The sequence below is a fragment of the Miniopterus natalensis genome, chromosome 11, assembly GCF_054644295.1.
Source record: "Miniopterus natalensis isolate mMinNat1 chromosome 11, mMinNat1.hap1, whole genome shotgun sequence".
Lineage (NCBI taxonomy): Eukaryota > Metazoa > Chordata > Mammalia > Chiroptera > Miniopteridae > Miniopterus > Miniopterus natalensis.
The window spans coordinates 78,155,653-78,170,930 of NC_142091.1; the positions used below are offsets into that span (position 1 = coordinate 78,155,653).

The window sequence follows — 15,278 nt, forward strand, 5'->3', positions numbered from 1 at the left end:
CCTCCGGCAGCCCGGACCTCGGCCGGAAGTCGACGGCCCGAGGCGGAAGGGGCGTGGCCGGAAGCCCCTTGGCGTGACTGCGCCACGTCGCGGGAGGCTGTGCGGATCAGGAGTCTGGGGCCGGCCCGGCCTGCGCGATGGCGGACTGGGCTCGCGGTGAGCGCGGGAGAGCGGAGCCGGATGGCGCGGGGTTGGCCGAGACCGACGCCGCCGTGCGCGGGAGCCGCCCCTGGGCGGCGTCGCGGGGAGCCCTGGGTGTCGGGCGGGGCCGGGTGCTGTCGGGGCCCGAAGCCCAGAGCACCCCCTCCGCCCCCCGCGCGGCCGTTCTGCTCTGGGCCCCGGTCGGCGTGTCCCGGAGGCGGCGTGGTGGGGGGCCTCAGGGACACTTTCCTCGGGGAGCCCCCGTTCTCACCTGCGGAGCGGGGTGCCGCTGCCTGTGTCGCCGAGCTCGCCTGGCCCGTAGGGATTAGTGAACCTGAGTGGCTGGTAGGACGTTGACAGCTTCCCCTTGGGGTACGGACACATCGACGGTTTCTGGGGCCGGGCCCCAGTAGTTGGGTCACGCTGCGGCATCTGGTTCTCGGCAGCGTCGGGGGAGGTGGTTTTCACACACCTGATGGGACAGGCCTGGCAGGCAGTGTGCTCGCGCGGGGCCCTGCCATCAGCCCCCTCGTTGTTGGGGAGCAGTGCTTAGTTTCCTCCCTGGGTCCTTGTTAGTTACTTCTTGTTAGTTAGGACTCAGTTTACAGGTGGTCCCTGCGGAGGCCTCCCTGCTGTCCCCTGGGCGCTCTTCCTGACTGCTCACCTGTTTGCTGTTCATGTCTGAGAACAGGGTCCAGGCACAGGGAGGGAGGGAGGCATCCGGGGAGGGAGGGTACAGATGTGTCACACCGCATCCGAAAGTGCGTTTGACCGAACTGTTTGGGGTTGTACAGTGTGGGGGTGCCTGTCCACCCCGGCCTTGACATGTGGTCGCGATAGGTGCTCATGCAGCCCATCTCACCTGTGCGAAGTGCATGCACTGGATTAGGGCTGGACCTGCTCACCAGACGTCAGACTTGGCCAGATGGGATTGTAGTGAGAGCCTGGAGGCCACAAAGGGCTGCCTTGCAGGGGTCAAGGGCTTGCGCTGGTGGATGTGCCCCTCAGCCTTTCTCTCTTCTTGCAGCTCAGAGCTCGGGTGCCGTGGAGGAGATTCTAGACCAGGAGAATGTGCGGATGGCTGACAGCCTGGCCTCCAAGGTCACCAGGCTCAAATCGGTCAGTAGTGGTCTGCTTTGCCGTCCAGCTGGCACCGTGGAGCCAGGACCTGAGTGGGTGGAGGCCTGGAAGGGTTTCATGTACTTCCCACCTGTGAGGCCCAGGTGACGCCTGGACCTGACTTGTGGTGGCAGTGTCTGTCAGAATTGTTGGCTAGGTCTGCTGTTCTTGTGGGGGGCAGGCCCTGTTCAGTGTGCGTACCCTGGCCTGACCCTGCCCCCTGTGTCCTAACCAGCTGGCCCTGGACATCGATAGGGATGCAGAGGACCAGAACCGGTACCTGGATGGCATGGTAAGGTCTGCGAAGTGCATGAGCGTCTCGGTCAACTCTGCCTTCTGCCTGCTCTGCAGGCCCCACCCTGTGTGACTGTGCTGCGCTGTGATTCCTCCCTCAGGATTCGGATTTCACAAGCATGACAGGCCTGCTCACGGGGAGTGTGAAGCGCTTTTCCACAATGGCGCGGTCCGGGCGAGACAACCGGAAGCTGCTGTGCGTGGTGGCCGGGGGCCTGATCGTGGCCTTCTTCATCCTCTCCTACCTCCTGTCGCGGGCAAGGACGTGAGCCAGTGGAGCCGGCTCCTGTGGGTACCTGGGGCAACCGGGTCTTCCCTTGCCTGGTGTCCCGGCTCCAGAGGACCTGCTACAAAATACTTCTTTGCAATGGTGATCGTGGCTTAGGAATCTTCTTCCTGTGTGGCTGGGAGACTCACTGGCTGCCTCTGACTCTGAGCTGTGTAGGCTGGTGCCATGTGTACAGGGGCCTCAGGTGCTTGAGGCACCGACAGCCTCGTCTAAGCAGAGCAGCTGGAAATCCTGGACATGGCCACCTGTGGCCAGCAGCCTTTCCCCAGCCCTGAGGGCTCTGACATCTCAAGGCTCCTCTATCCTGTCCTTGTCAGGGTAAGGCCGCATCTGGTCTCTGAGGTGCCTGGATCAGACACAGGAAGGAGGTGAAGCTGTGAACCTCAAATCAGCACTGTCCTCCACCTGAGTCGCAGCCCAGGGATGGCAGTTTCTCTTGGCCAGGGCGGCCGAGCATGGGTAGGCCAGTGCTGAGGGCCCACCGCTTGGCCTCTACCTGCCTTCCAGTCCCACAGCCGAAGTCAAATCTTCAGGAAGGGTAGGTGGTGCAGATGAAGGAGTGGACTGCAGTGCTGGCTGGAGGCCCTGGGCCCGATCTTTCTGGATCTCATGGCTGTGTATCTAAGAGCCAAAATCCACATTTTCTCAGGATTGAGGATCTACCTAAAGGTGTATTTCCTAGAGACCAGGTCTCTAGAAGCACATCCCTCTGGTGGCTCTGAGTCAGGCAGTGTGTGTGTGTATAGAGTGGGCTTCTGTGGGTCTTGGCAGGAGGACCCATAGGCTACTTTTTGAGGGTCCCTGGGTAGTTTTCTGTCCACCAAGCCAGGCCATTCCTCCCACAGGGAGTCTCCCTGTGCTGTGAGGGAGCTCTGAGCCAGACCCTCATCCCCAGCTTCTGCAGACTGTCCTTCCCAACCACCTTTTCCTAGGCCCCTAACTGACCACTTGTCCAACCTTGCAAGCATACAAAGCAAATCCCAGGTCCCAGCCAGGCCAGTGGCTTCTCACCCCACAGGGAAGTCCCAGCGCCTTTGTCTTTACATAGAAACACTTACTGGCTCTGTGTCCTTCCCTGTTCTCGTTCCTGTTCTTTGCCTCTCCATCACTCCCATTGTTGCCTGTGGACTGTTGGTCCACTGTCCACCTGCCTGCATGGTCATCCCACATATGGTCATGTCCATGGGCTTGTCGGCTCTTGCCTTGCTCTGGTCATCAGCTCTGGACACCTGCCTTCTGCTGCTGCTCCTCCTAGCAGGCCCGGCCTCATAGTCACCATAGTGTCCTTTCTTCCATTGACCTGGCTGGGCCCTCAACCTCCAGGGAGGAGGGCCCCACCTTCCTACTCCCAAGGGCACTGCTCTGTTTTCCCCACGTCTCCAGCTCATGCTCATTTGTCACAGGCCACTAACCTGCCTCTGCCTCTGGGGCTGCTTCCCCTCCTTGGTCGTCCAGCCCTGTGGTCCTGCTGTGTCTCCCAGTGACCCTGTGCACCTTGGCTTTGGCTTAGCCCTCTGCTCGTCTTGAACTAACCGTCGTCATGGCAGATTGTGCACTCTTCACCAAGCTGCAAGCTGCTGCCTGCATATGTCTCCGTCTGGTCACTGCAGACAGCTGAACCTGAGTTCTGCGTCCCCCAGCCCTTCCTGGGCCTGCGGTGCTAACCTCACACCCCAAGAACGTGGTTCAGCCGTGGCACCAGGTCACCACACCTGAGGGCGGCGGTGCCCTCTCGTCGCTGGTGCAGACTAGGAGCACAGGTGCTGCGTTTGGGGCTGGCCTGCAGGAGTCCTTTCTGCATCTCCGATTCCTCTGCTTGCTGTTCTTGTCCACCTCTCCATCTCCACGGCTCCTTGCACCTTCCAGCCATTCTGGGTCCTGGCTTTTTGCTGTTCGTTCTTACTGTGTTAGGATGGGTTCTGTGGAGGGGACATGGTGACTCAGCCAGAGCTGGGTGTCCTGCAGGCTGTCACCCTCCTCACACTTCAGTCCTGTGCACGGAGCACCTCATCCTGTGGGTAGTAGGGGTTTGCTGACACTGATCCCTGAAACCAGTCCCTGTCACATGAGGATAAACTTCCAGGCTCTATCCCATAATTCAAGGACAAGACATTAAACAATAAAAAGTTGTAATAAACAGCTTCTTCATTTTCTTGGGGGTTGAGAGGGCTTTGTGTGGCACTGGCCCTGGTCCTGGGATGCCGTGGGCACTTATAGTCTGGACCTGCCTGCTTCCCCTCCTGGGGTCCTCCCAGGCCCCTGCCCCCCTCACTTGTTCCCTCAGGTGTTGTGCTCTGCCCAGGGTTCTTTAACTCAAATGAGTGACTGTGAGACAGCCGACCCCTTCCCTGTGCTTCCTGCCTGTCTGATGTGTCACAGGGCACCTTAAAACAGTCACTCAGCTCCGGTTGAGTGGCTCTGTGGGTTGGAGTGTTGTCCTGTACCCTGAAAGGTGATGGGTTTGGCTCCCAGTCAGGGCACATCCCCAGGTTGTGGGTTCAAGCCCTGGTTGGGGTGCATATGGAAGGCAACTGGTTGATGTTTCTCTCCGTCTCCCTTCCTCTGAAATCAATAACAACATATCCTCGAGGGAGGTAAAAAACACACACCCCACCCAAAACGTAATCACTCAAATCGCAAGTGATTTATGTCCCACAGTTATTGTGGCTGGAATTGGTGACAGGCTGTCTCTGCCCTGGGATGTTAAGGACTGACCTGGAAACAGGCTGGGCTGCCATCACCTGAAGACTTGCTGGCACAGCTGCAGTTCAGTGCTGGTGTGAGCTGAGGGCCAGCTGGGCCGACTTCTCGGGTGCTGCACAGGTCTCCCCCTAGCAATGTGGTGAGCAAGGTGTGGGGGGATCCATGCAGAAGCTGTTTCCTCCATATGCTGTGTGGCCTGGCGTTAAAAGTCACCTGGCACCAGTTTAGGGTGGTCAAGGCTCAGATTCAAGGGGAACACAGACCCCTTCTCTCAGAGAGGGAGAGTCCGTCAAGAAGGGGGAAGAGCACATGGGAGGGGATGAGTGCAGGTGACCATCAAGTCTACCATGAACACAGGGCAGGGTGTCCTTGCTCCCTAGCCCTCCTGTTTCTGCTCAGACCCCAGGCTGGAGAAGCTTGATCTCCCCCCGAGACATGCTCATACGTAATGGAATCATGATTTATTATGTATGTGGGCACAGAAGGGAACAAAATTAGCAAATGGGAAAGTAGCATAGAAAAAATGTCACAATTGTCTAAAGGAGCATGCTTTGCCCTTTAGGGCCAGGCATGATGGTGGGGTGGGACTGGGCTAGTCCACCTGCACGACCAGGGGTGTCATGTAGTCAGAATGTTTGATGCCGAAGGTGACAATGGGGGCGCAGGGCTTGGTCACTGTCACCTGGAAGAGGAGAGGCTGTGAGAGGAGCCAGCACCCCTGCTTTCATCCCACAGGCCCTTCCCTACCCCACCTGCCTGGGCTGTGCCTTCCCCACCCCCTGCCCCCCACCCCACTCCGTCTGGGCTGGGTCACCGTGTCCCCACCCCTTCTTCACAGTACCCCTCTGCCTCCCAGACCTTCTCAGGGCTATGGGCTCCTGGTCCTGGCTTGAGGGTCTTGTCCCCCGGGGGCTCCACTCGGGCAGCGATGGTATACTGCGGGGCCTTGAATTTAGTCACCTGCACGTCGGTCTGGTGGTAGGCCGCAGGACCTGGGGTCTGGGAAACAAAAGAGGCTCAGACAGGCTTGGTCTGCCAGGGCATGTGATCCCAGAGGGCAAGGAGCCAGTGTTGGATGGTGGGTTTCAGGCCTCGAATCACTGTGCACTTGGGTCAGGGTCCCCTTCTGTCTCCAAACAGTGTTCCCTATGAGTTGAACCCCAGTGCTGTGGGACCCTGTCTGTGTAGAATATCACCCTCAACTTCAGCCTCATGGTGGCAGTGACACCCAAGCTTGTGGCAGCCGAGCTCATCCCGTCCCGAGCGTGTGAGAGGCCCTTCCTGGCTGGGACCTGTCCTGTGGACCGGAGGGCTGTGGGCAGGGCTGGACAGGTGGGATCATCAGAGCTCTTTGAGCCCCGGCACATGCCCACCTCAGGGCCTCTGCACCAGCCACCGTGTCCAGAATCCTCCTCCCCAAATATCTCACAGCTTAGCTTTCTCCTCCCCTTTCTCCTGCATGCTACCCTTGTCACCGCATGGGGCTCCACGGACCCCTTCCCTGCTCAACCCTCCTCAGCCCCTGAATGTGACCCAGGCATGTGGCAGACACCCAGGGGATGAAGAGCTGAGGGGCTTCAGGAGAGTGGGGTCATGCTGGTGGGTCCTGGGTTCTGGGGGAAGGGGCCAGATTGGCCAGTTCTCTGGGGGGTAAGCTCTGCCCCAGAGGGCGCCCCTTGCCTTGTGCAGGTCGTCGCTGAAGCTGCCCAGCTTGCTGCGGCCCTTGATGGAGAAGGCAGGCTGGGAGACCTTGCCAACAGTGTGGGGCCCCATCACCATGGGCAGCATGTAGGCGGCAGGGCCTGCAGGGGGTGCCAGCACTGAGTCTCAGGCTGGTCAGCATCCTGTGCCTGGGGTCCCTGCTGGCTCCTTCCCTGGGGCTTTCCACCTCTGGAGACCAGCTATTAGCTGCCCACCTCACCCTCCCCACCCAGAACCCTGCCCAGCTGGCCGTGGGCTGCCGGAGTTGCTGCGGACCTGGGGTGCTGTCCACTCGGAAGGTTTTGGTCCGGGCAGAAATGGAGTGACTGGGCGCCGAGTCGAACACGTGCTTGGTAGATTTCTCTGGAAAGTAGTCACCTGCAGGAGGGAAGGAGCAGGGGGTGCTGGGAGGACAGTGATCATCAGCTGCCTGGCCAGCTCAGGGGCCTTAAGGACAACTCCTGGCACTGTAGGCTCCAGGCATTCAGGCCCCAACACGGATGGTGACTGAGATGGGTTGAGGGTGTCCAGAGTGGAAATGCTGTGGGGGGTTGGGGGCAGGGGTCGAGTAAGGCCCAGGTTAGAGCTGGGCTCAGGTGTTTAGAGGCTTCCCTGAGGTCAGCAGCTCCTCTGCCCAGCCTGATGGTTACCCTCTTTGAGGAGAAAGAGACCAGGAGGGCGAGGATGGCTGTGCTCCCTCCCACCCTGGCTCAGTGGTACAGTGGCCACTGCAGGGTTGGGCTGGGCTGGGCTGAGGCTGAGCCACTGTCACTCACCGGGGCCAGGGGTCAGCATGGTCTTTGTGTGGTAGCGCCCCAGGATGGAGAAGGCAGGGCTGAGGTCCTTGCCGGTCCTCAGTACCTTGGGGTTCACACTATAGCGAGGCCCTGGGGAGCAGTTCTCTGCCAGAAGCATGGGGGCTCCACGGAAGCTGTAGGCAGGTGCACGCAGCTTGGTGGGCGTGTGCTTCACAAAGCCTGTGGGGTGGGGGCTCTAAGCGGCCTGGAGCCAGACCTAAACCTTCTCCGCACCCCAGAGGGGTTGATACTGGGAGTCCCAGACCCTCCCCCGACCCACCTCCGACCTTCCTAGACCCTCTCCAGGCCCTTCCCCATCCCTCCTCAGGCCCACCCCACACCTGACTCCTGTCCCTCCCACCCCCCCCTCCAAGCTCAAGGCACCTACCTGTGGTAGGTGGAATCAGGTACTTGGGTCCAGGACTGCTGTAGAGGGCCATGATGGGCCCCCTGGGGCGATGGGGCCTCCAGGTTCCCACCCAGACTTCTTCCGCCATGGCTGGCTCTGTCCATGGACAGGAGGGTGAGCAAAGGCTGGGACGCCCTAGTCTTAACCCCCATGCCTGCCTTTGCCCCCACTGACAGGCAGGACTGCAGGCCACCTACTCCCTAGCCAGGTTGCAAGCTGGGTCCCATACCTAAGGGCAGTGGAAGCTTTTGTTTGGAGAAGTGGGTTTGCTCTGCCCTCATTAGTGCCCAAGACAGCAGTGTTAGACCCTCAGGTGCAAGCCCAGACTAGCTGTCTCTTCTGGGCCTCACTGACTACCCCTCATTGGCTCTCAGGGGGTATGGCCAGGTTCCTCCCAGTCAGAGGATGCTGGGCATGCCTGGGCAGGAGCAGTGGGTAAAGGTGGGGAGCTTCTTGGCTGAGGCTGTGCTATGGGGTGGGGTGGGGTGAGGGGCCCTCTGGAGAGGCCCGTACCTCTTCGATCCAGGTGTGCCACTCAGAGCAACCTATGGACTGAGGTTCCTCAGAGGTGGTCCTGTTGCATAGTCCCCAAAATGGAGTATAGAGAGGAAGGCCTCTACCTCTCTCCTCTCTCTGACTGGGGGGGGTCTTTGAGAGTTGGGGAGGGGCCCAGCCCCTGAGCTCTAGAATGTGGCTCTGTGGGATGGTGGGTTCTAGATCCCTGTCTGTGTGATGGAGACAATGGCTTCTGTCAGAGGGACCCCACCCTTGTCAGGCATGGCTCTGTCCCGGGACTTTGCTCTGCTCCTCATTGCAGGAAAAGGGACAATGAAGTCCTGAACCAGGACGATGAGGCCACAGAGTCCAGACCCAGGCAGCCAAGGAGCAAATGTTGTGAGGGGCAGAGCTGAACCTACTGAGCCCTGCCCCCCGCAGAGACCTGAGCTGGGAACAGTCAGGAAGCAGTCCTGGGGTCTAGGGTGAATGTGGGTGGGAGCCTGAGGGGAGCTGGTGCTCTCCTGTGGGACCTTTCTAGACCCTCTGGTGCCCTGCTGGCCAGCTGGACCCTCAGACTCATTGTCCTCATGAGCAGGTGCCGTCTTCTCGACTTCCTCAGGGTTCCTCCTGGGCCTCTGGGTTGGGTGTCTTCCAGGCTCTTTCCTTGGGTGACTTTGGGGAGCGAGATTGCTCTCAACCCCCTGGACCCATGCAGGTGTGCACTGTGAGCACTTATTGTCTCAGAACGAGCGCCCCCCCCCCCCCCAGCTGGCACTTCCTCTTTCTAGGGCTCTCTGCCCGTCCTTGCTCTGAGTCCCTGTTCTCGCCTCCACCACTGACCACACACCTCCTGTCCGTTGCCTCCCTGCCCTTAGTATTTCTCAGTGCTTCAGCCTCCATGGGAATTCCATTGGTGGGTGGGTCAGCCCTTGGTGTGGGGCACTTAGATGTGCATGCTTCATGTGTGTGACCCTATGCATGTGCGCGTGTGTGGCTGTGTCCCTGAATGTGGAAAGACACGGCAGCCAGAGCCTGGACTGCAGGAGGCTTTATTGATTGAACAGTTGAGGATAAATTCACGCATGGGAAAGTGGCAGTGGGTGGTATGGCCATTACTGCTTGTGTAGCTGGTCCTATGGCTGCTTGTAGCCACATCTGGCGTCCTCTAGGCGCTGTCCTTACTGCTCAGCACTTGCACCTAGAAGGCAGACACCGGTGGGGTCCCATCCCTCATAACCAATCACTAGAGAGCCACGGTTTCATCAGGAAAACAGGTGCATGCCACCCTCTGGGGGACAATGGGCTTGGGCACATGGCAGCTAGTCCCCCCCTAGCAGCTGGGAAGGGGTGTGTGTGTGTGTGTGTGTGTGTGTGTGTGTGTGTGTGTGTGTAGGGACTGAGGGCTGCTCTGCAGGCAGTGAGGTCTGGGATGTCACCCCTGCTGGTGAGGTAGGTTGGGGTGTCTGTGGGGTGCAGGTCTGGGGAGAATGGGTGCCCTCCCAGACACAGTACCAGCAGCTTGACCAGCTCCCCCTTGTGCATGGGCTGCAGGTCATCTATGCAGGACTTGAGCTTAGTCAGCGCTGTCCTGGCATCTGCATTGACGTTGTACTTGCCCAGGGGCCCCTCATAGAGCTCCTCTGGGGACCCCACCAGCAGCGTTTGTAGGAAGTCCAAGAAAAACTCATTGCTGTCCTCCTCTGCGGCCAGCCCTGCATGGTGGGGGCGAGATCATGCCAGGACAGGAGGATGGCAACCCAATCCCGGCCCCTAACCTCCCCAGGTCTCCAACCTCAGAAGTCTCTAGACTTTCCCCATCAATGCCCACCTCACCTGCCCCAGCTGTCCCCCCAATTACCTTCCCTTCCCCAGGTGCCACCAGTTACCACACCACACTTGTCTCAGGTGTGCCCACAATTACCCTACCTCACCTGCTCCAGGTGTCCCCCATGACTACCCTGCCTCACCTGCCTGTGATCTTCCTCCACATCCCCAAATCCACCTGCCCCCAGACCCTGCCCATCACCCTAACCTCAGCTTTCCTTCCTCACTCCATGCTCCCTGGGTCACAGGTGGGGGGGAGGAGAGTCAAGCCCCTAATGCAGGGACTCCCCCTCCATGTGAGCTTGGCCCACCTAGGGCTTGGAGGGTGGGCTCAAGCTGGGCTGGGGTGGCGACTGGAGTTGGCAGGGGCCAGGGCTGTTGCCCAGGTCTGTGTCCTGTGATGGAGGAGGCGTTGGATGCCTTGGAAGGTGGGCACCATCCACTGTAAGGGGCCCAGTGCCTGGATTTTCAGCTTACCAGCCCCCTTCCACCCCCCAACAGCAGAATGTGCTGGAAGCACCTGTCAGCGCAGACTCACCGCAGGTACAGAGCAAGGTGACAGCCACCAGCAGGAAGGTGCTGCTCCCCTTCATGGCTGACAGCGGAGGTTCCTCAGGAGCTGCCTTGGCAGGCTTTATGTCTCAGGGCCAGTGGGCGGGTGGAACCTGGCCGGGGGCGGGCCGGCCTGCCCATCAGGACCTGGCAAGTGAGAGCCCAGGTAGGGCAGCGAGGGTGAGTACTGAGCAGACGCAGGCTGGGTGCTGTGTAGGGGTGGTTGACAAATGGTTTGGGGGCACGTGGACATAGATGAGGGGGTGACGCAAGCCTGGTCAGTGAGGAAGGACTGCCGGGGCTGGGATGCTCAGGGCCTCTGGCTTGTTGCTCAGAGTGAGGGCTCTGGGTTGGTTCCAGGTCTCTCTTTTGGGGTGGGTGTTCCCCCCCACTTGAGGAGACACCTGAGTCGACATCTGGCTCAGAGTCCAGGGGCAGGCTGGCGGTTTCTGCTGCCCCAGGTGCGACAGCAGAGGGGGGCTTCCCGGGGCTTCCCGGGGCCCGTGCATCTGGTTGTGGGAGCCGGGCCCAGGGCTGCAGCTGGGCTGAGCGAGGCAGCAGCACCCAGGGGGTGAAGGTGAGCCTGAGAGCACTGAGGCGGGAGGAGCAGGGCCGTCCCTGAGGCCTGGTGGGATGATCGTGTCCTCGCCGGGGAGGAAGGAGGGGACGCAGACGAGAAGAGTTTCCTTCTGTGGCCAGGCCAGCCCAGGGAGCTCTAGGATTCGGGGAAGCCAGCTGCAGCCACCTGATGGAGGCACTGAGCGGCTCCTGCTGTTCAACTTTGAGGGATTTAAATATCAAAACAACCTGCTTACAATGGATTTTAATACATTGAACAACAAAAAGTTTCTAGGAATCCACAAAAAAGGAGAGAAGGGAAGGAGAAGGGAGTGTTTCTTTTTCAGGAGAATGTTGGGCGAAAAAGTATGCAATTAATGAGAATATTATAGAGCCACCTTTTTGCTATCCCTTATATAATAGTTTATTCAGGCAGGAATCATCAACGGGCGCTGTAGCCACTGGGGGCAAGGTAACTGGGGAACAGAATTTTAACAAACTAAAACTTTTTATATATATCTGTACATATACATATATATATATATATAATAATGTATAAATCTGGTGGGAACCATCTAATCAAGTTATCAAACTCTGCATCCCTCTTGACATGACACAACATGATGCACACATTATTATATTCTGAGAGAAAGTCTAAACTGAAAAAAATTGCCAGAAATGGTAAAATGTGGAAACACATAATAAAAAAAATTATTTCTAAATTTCTTTAAATGAAAATTGGCAGATTAAATTTAAAATAACTACAAATCATGGTTTTATCACATACATAGAATAAAATGTAAGATCGTGACTGCAAAAAGGACAATGCAAGAGAAAACAAATACAGTATTGTTTTTAATAATATACGTGAGGTGTCAGCGTGAGAAACATTCAAACCTATAGAGAATTTTTGTGAGTTTATTTGAACCACACTGTCAACAGTTGCTGGGAAGCAGAATCTCAATGAATTGAGATAATGCTCTGGAGAATGGCAGGTGTTTGAGATCTTTACCCACTTTTATTGTGGTTGTTTTTTTATAGTCATTTGTTTATTTGGAGAAATCTGTGTTTTACAAGGATTTTCTCCCTGGGTGTGGATTGTCTTTTTATTCCTTGAATGTTATTTTACAGAGTACTTTTTAAGTTTATAAAGTCTACATGATTATTTTATTTCTTCATTAAACTTCATGTCCACAACTATTCCTGCTCCCTGGCTGTTTTCATTTCAGTGGAGCACTTAATGCCTGAGAGGTGACTCTGGTCTTGAGGCCAGAGGTGGGCAGGAAGTGTATTTCAGAGCCTTTAAACATCAGGACTTTCTATTTACCGTTTGTTACTGATTTACAGATTATCTGCTATTAGAGCAAGAAACATAATTTATATAGTTTTAATCCTTTGAAGTGTGTTGAAATTTACATGGTCAGTTAAACACCATTCCAAGGGTGGTTCTCTGCTGCTATCTCGTGTGCATCTTGGGAATAGCACCTTAGTTCCCTTTGGCAGGAAAAGTCGTTGGGTGTAGACGTTGGGTGAAGGTTGGATAGTTTGCTGCTCACGTTTGTGAAGTTCTTTACATCCTTATTGATTTTTCTTTTGTGGGGGGCTATTGGTTCTGAAAGATGTATGCTCTGCTCCTGAAGGAGAGAGGTGTGTTAAATTTATTATGCTTATAAATTTGTCTATTGTTCCTTGTAGTTCTGTTCCGTATACTTTGATTTTCTGTTATGAAGTGCTTGTGAGTTAGAATCTTCCTGGTAAATTAAACTTATTCACACGAAGTGCTCTTTATTTCCAGTAATGCCTTTTGCCTTCAAGTCTTCTGTGCTATCATATAATTATTATCTGGTTTATGTTTGCTTAACTTATGCTTTTCCATTATTTCACTTTTGATCTCATTGTACCCTATGTTTTAGGTAGCTTTCAGTTTTTATATTAGTTATGAGTGAAATGAATTGATTTTGGTGGAGGGTATGATGTAGGGGTTCAATATTTTTTTCCCATTCAGCTGATCCAACACCATTTGTTATGTAATGCATATCTTCCCACTGACCTAAGGACATGTTTTTATTATACAAAATTTCCATATGTATTTGAGTCTATTACAGGAGTTTGTAGTCTGTTCCATCAATTTATTCACAGGGCATTAATCAATTTTTTAAAATTACTGTAGCTTTGTAACACAATACATTTTTATATCTGTTTGGGGTAGATTTTATTCATTCATTTGCTTTTTCAGAATTTTCTTTTACATTTTTCATTTTAACATGTGAGCTTAAATGAGCTTGTTTTAGTCTTAAAAATCTTGCTGATATTTTAATCAAATCATATTAAATTTATAATCTACTTTGGGATATTGACATCATTATGTTTTTTTCCTATCTAAGAAAACGATGTTACTTTCCCATTGTCCAAGTGTCTGTTACTAGGTAGCATTTTAAAATTTTGTTCATACAGATCAGGCGCATTCCTTAAGATCATTCCTAGGCATCTTATGTGTTTTGTTACCATTGTGTCTTTTCTTTGATTATATATTCCATATACTGTTTAAAAGGATATATATTTATGCATGTTATGTCTCTCTCACTACTAAATCCTATTATTTTTAATAATTTTAAAGTTGATTCTCATGATAATAAAAATTATATTAGTTTAGCTATATAGAAACATGTAAAAATTGTTAAAACATGGAAAAATATTTGATGAAATGTGGTAATGTGAAGAGTTAGAAAAATTCTTTTTGTTAGTTATAAGTTCATTAATGATTAAATAAAGTTGTGACAGGATTTTTAGCATTTTAAATGAGTTCAAGGCCTGGACCCATGGTGTTCTAGAAATCAGAAATATTTTGTAAGTGAAATTGTGACCCCGCAGGTTATCTGAGGAACTCTCAATGTGGCACCTGTCCATATTTTCTAAGAGGGAAATTTTAGATGGTGAATTCTGGAATCTAAAAGAGTGAGATTATTGATTTTTAGTAAAAAATCACCATATAAGCAAGTAATCAGACATTTAATAGGAGGTAAATTTGGGGAGTACATGTACGTCATCATTTCCTGAACTGAGATTTAACTAAAGTATCTTATACTCAACTGAATGATTATGACAGTGAAATGTGGAACAGTCCTAATTGAGCTTGTAAAACTTTTGTGTAGTTTCAAAGGTGGGACTGAAGAGCACTAAGTTTTTGCATTTGGTATGTTGATTTTAGGCTCACTGTTAAGAAATAAAAATGAGAAAGAACCTATGATTGTCTCCCATCTCTTCCTAAGACATTTAGTTGGAAAAACCTGGTTTAAGAAGGGAACTTTAGCAGGAGTTTTTTGGTGCCCCTATCTTACTGCCCCTGTCCTCTAGTTTTTGGGATTGCCTAATGAAAATCAACATGTCACGTATCCTGCACTTTCCTAAATATCACCCGTTTCACCTCTGCAATCTAAGACTCGGCTTCTCCATATCCCAACGTTTCCTGTTCCTAATATTTCCTCCTGTCCTTGGCATTCTTCCTGTGCGAGTTTTCCTTGTGCGCGCATGAAACTCACATCTTGTGTTGACCTGATCATGTGAGTTAGGTTATTAACCCAGCTGTTAGAACTCACAAGGTATGAGGTAAATAAGTACGTTTTTAAATCCCCCAGTTTCAAAATTTAAATTTTCAGAGACACTTTTTAACTGAAAAAATGACTGTAAGTTATTCCAGTGGGCCCAGAAATACCTCAAAAATTTAATCTCTCTCCTTATATAAAAAAAGTTTTAGATCAGGCCTATTTAATATATTTAAAATTACATGAAAAGCTTTTCTTGATTATTGTAATACTACTAATAATAACTATGTTCTATTTATATACACGTATTTTTATTAAAATAGATGGTCTAAAAATTTCAATCTGCCCTTAAAAAAACTTGCAAAACTCAAAGCCAAATTGAAACAGGAAACTCCCAAGAGTTACGGACCCCTAGAAGGCATCCAGCAGCAATACTTCAGGTCTTCGCAGTCCACACGTTGGAAGCTGATGAATTACTTCAAGTGCTCACTATGCACATCTGATAAGCTATGGGCCATATTTTAAAATCATACATATTATTTGAAATTATATATTAAAAAATATATGGACTTTATATTATTCTCAATGTCATTTTGCAATAATTATGACATTTCATAATTATGAAAAAGCAAATTTTTGGTCAATTACTTCATAATGAAATCTATAACCATTTTGCTTTGTTTTGTCATTTATAGACAGTCATTGTTTTACTCTAATACACTGATAAATTACATCTTTTAAAAAAATCCATGAAAAGGCCCAGCCGGGCGTGGCTCGGCGGTTGAGCGTCGACCTAGGATCCAGGCGATCAGGGTTCGATTCCTGGTCAGGGCACATGCCCGGGTTGCGGG

At 52.9% G+C, this 15,278-nt stretch overlaps 3 protein-coding genes across 6 annotated transcripts; 1 reads left to right on the forward strand and 2 right to left on the reverse strand.

Annotated features, from left to right (window-relative positions):
* Positions 1–67: 67 nt before the first annotated feature.
* BET1L (Bet1 golgi vesicular membrane trafficking protein like) lies at positions 68–3,982 on the forward strand. 3 transcript variants are annotated; one of them, XM_087822119.1, is made up of 4 exons: positions 68–156; positions 1,169–1,260; positions 1,496–1,552; positions 1,656–3,982. In XM_087822119.1, exons 1-4 carry the CDS (start codon positions 138–140, stop codon positions 1,821–1,823), a joined length of 336 nt encoding a protein of 111 aa, XP_087678245.1. In that variant the 5' UTR covers positions 68–137; the 3' UTR covers positions 1,824–3,982. The 3 variants fall into 3 exon arrangements, 2 of the variants coding, with proteins under 2 accessions (XP_087678245.1, XP_016077836.1); XM_016222350.2 differs by lacking the exon at positions 68–156 and having other exon boundaries at positions 260–1,260; XR_015715305.1 differs by lacking the exons at positions 68–156; positions 1,496–1,552; positions 1,656–3,982 and adding an exon at positions 260–513 and having other exon boundaries at positions 1,169–1,487.
* Positions 3,983–4,996: 1,014 nt separating this feature from the next.
* CIMAP1A (ciliary microtubule associated protein 1A) lies at positions 4,997–7,715 on the reverse strand. Of its 2 annotated transcripts, XM_087822118.1 has the most exons (6): positions 7,433–7,715; positions 7,024–7,224; positions 6,524–6,625; positions 6,227–6,348; positions 5,405–5,545; positions 4,997–5,228 (listed from the first exon to the last, which is right to left on the reverse strand). In XM_087822118.1, the coding sequence occupies exons 1-6, from the start codon at positions 7,539–7,541 to the stop codon at positions 5,139–5,141; spliced, it is 765 nt and encodes a 254-aa protein (XP_087678244.1). In that variant the 5' UTR covers positions 7,542–7,715; the 3' UTR covers positions 4,997–5,138. The 2 variants fall into 2 exon arrangements, with proteins under 2 accessions (XP_087678244.1, XP_016077824.1); XM_016222338.2 differs by lacking the exon at positions 5,405–5,545.
* Positions 7,716–9,116: 1,401 nt separating this feature from the next.
* Positions 9,117–10,368, reverse strand: SCGB1C1 (secretoglobin family 1C member 1). The gene is made up of 3 exons (XM_016222332.1): positions 10,314–10,368; positions 9,464–9,663; positions 9,117–9,149 (listed from the first exon to the last, which is right to left on the reverse strand). The coding sequence occupies exons 1-3, from the start codon at positions 10,366–10,368 to the stop codon at positions 9,117–9,119; spliced, it is 288 nt and encodes a 95-aa protein (XP_016077818.1).
* Between the last annotated feature and the right edge of the window lie 4,910 nt (positions 10,369–15,278).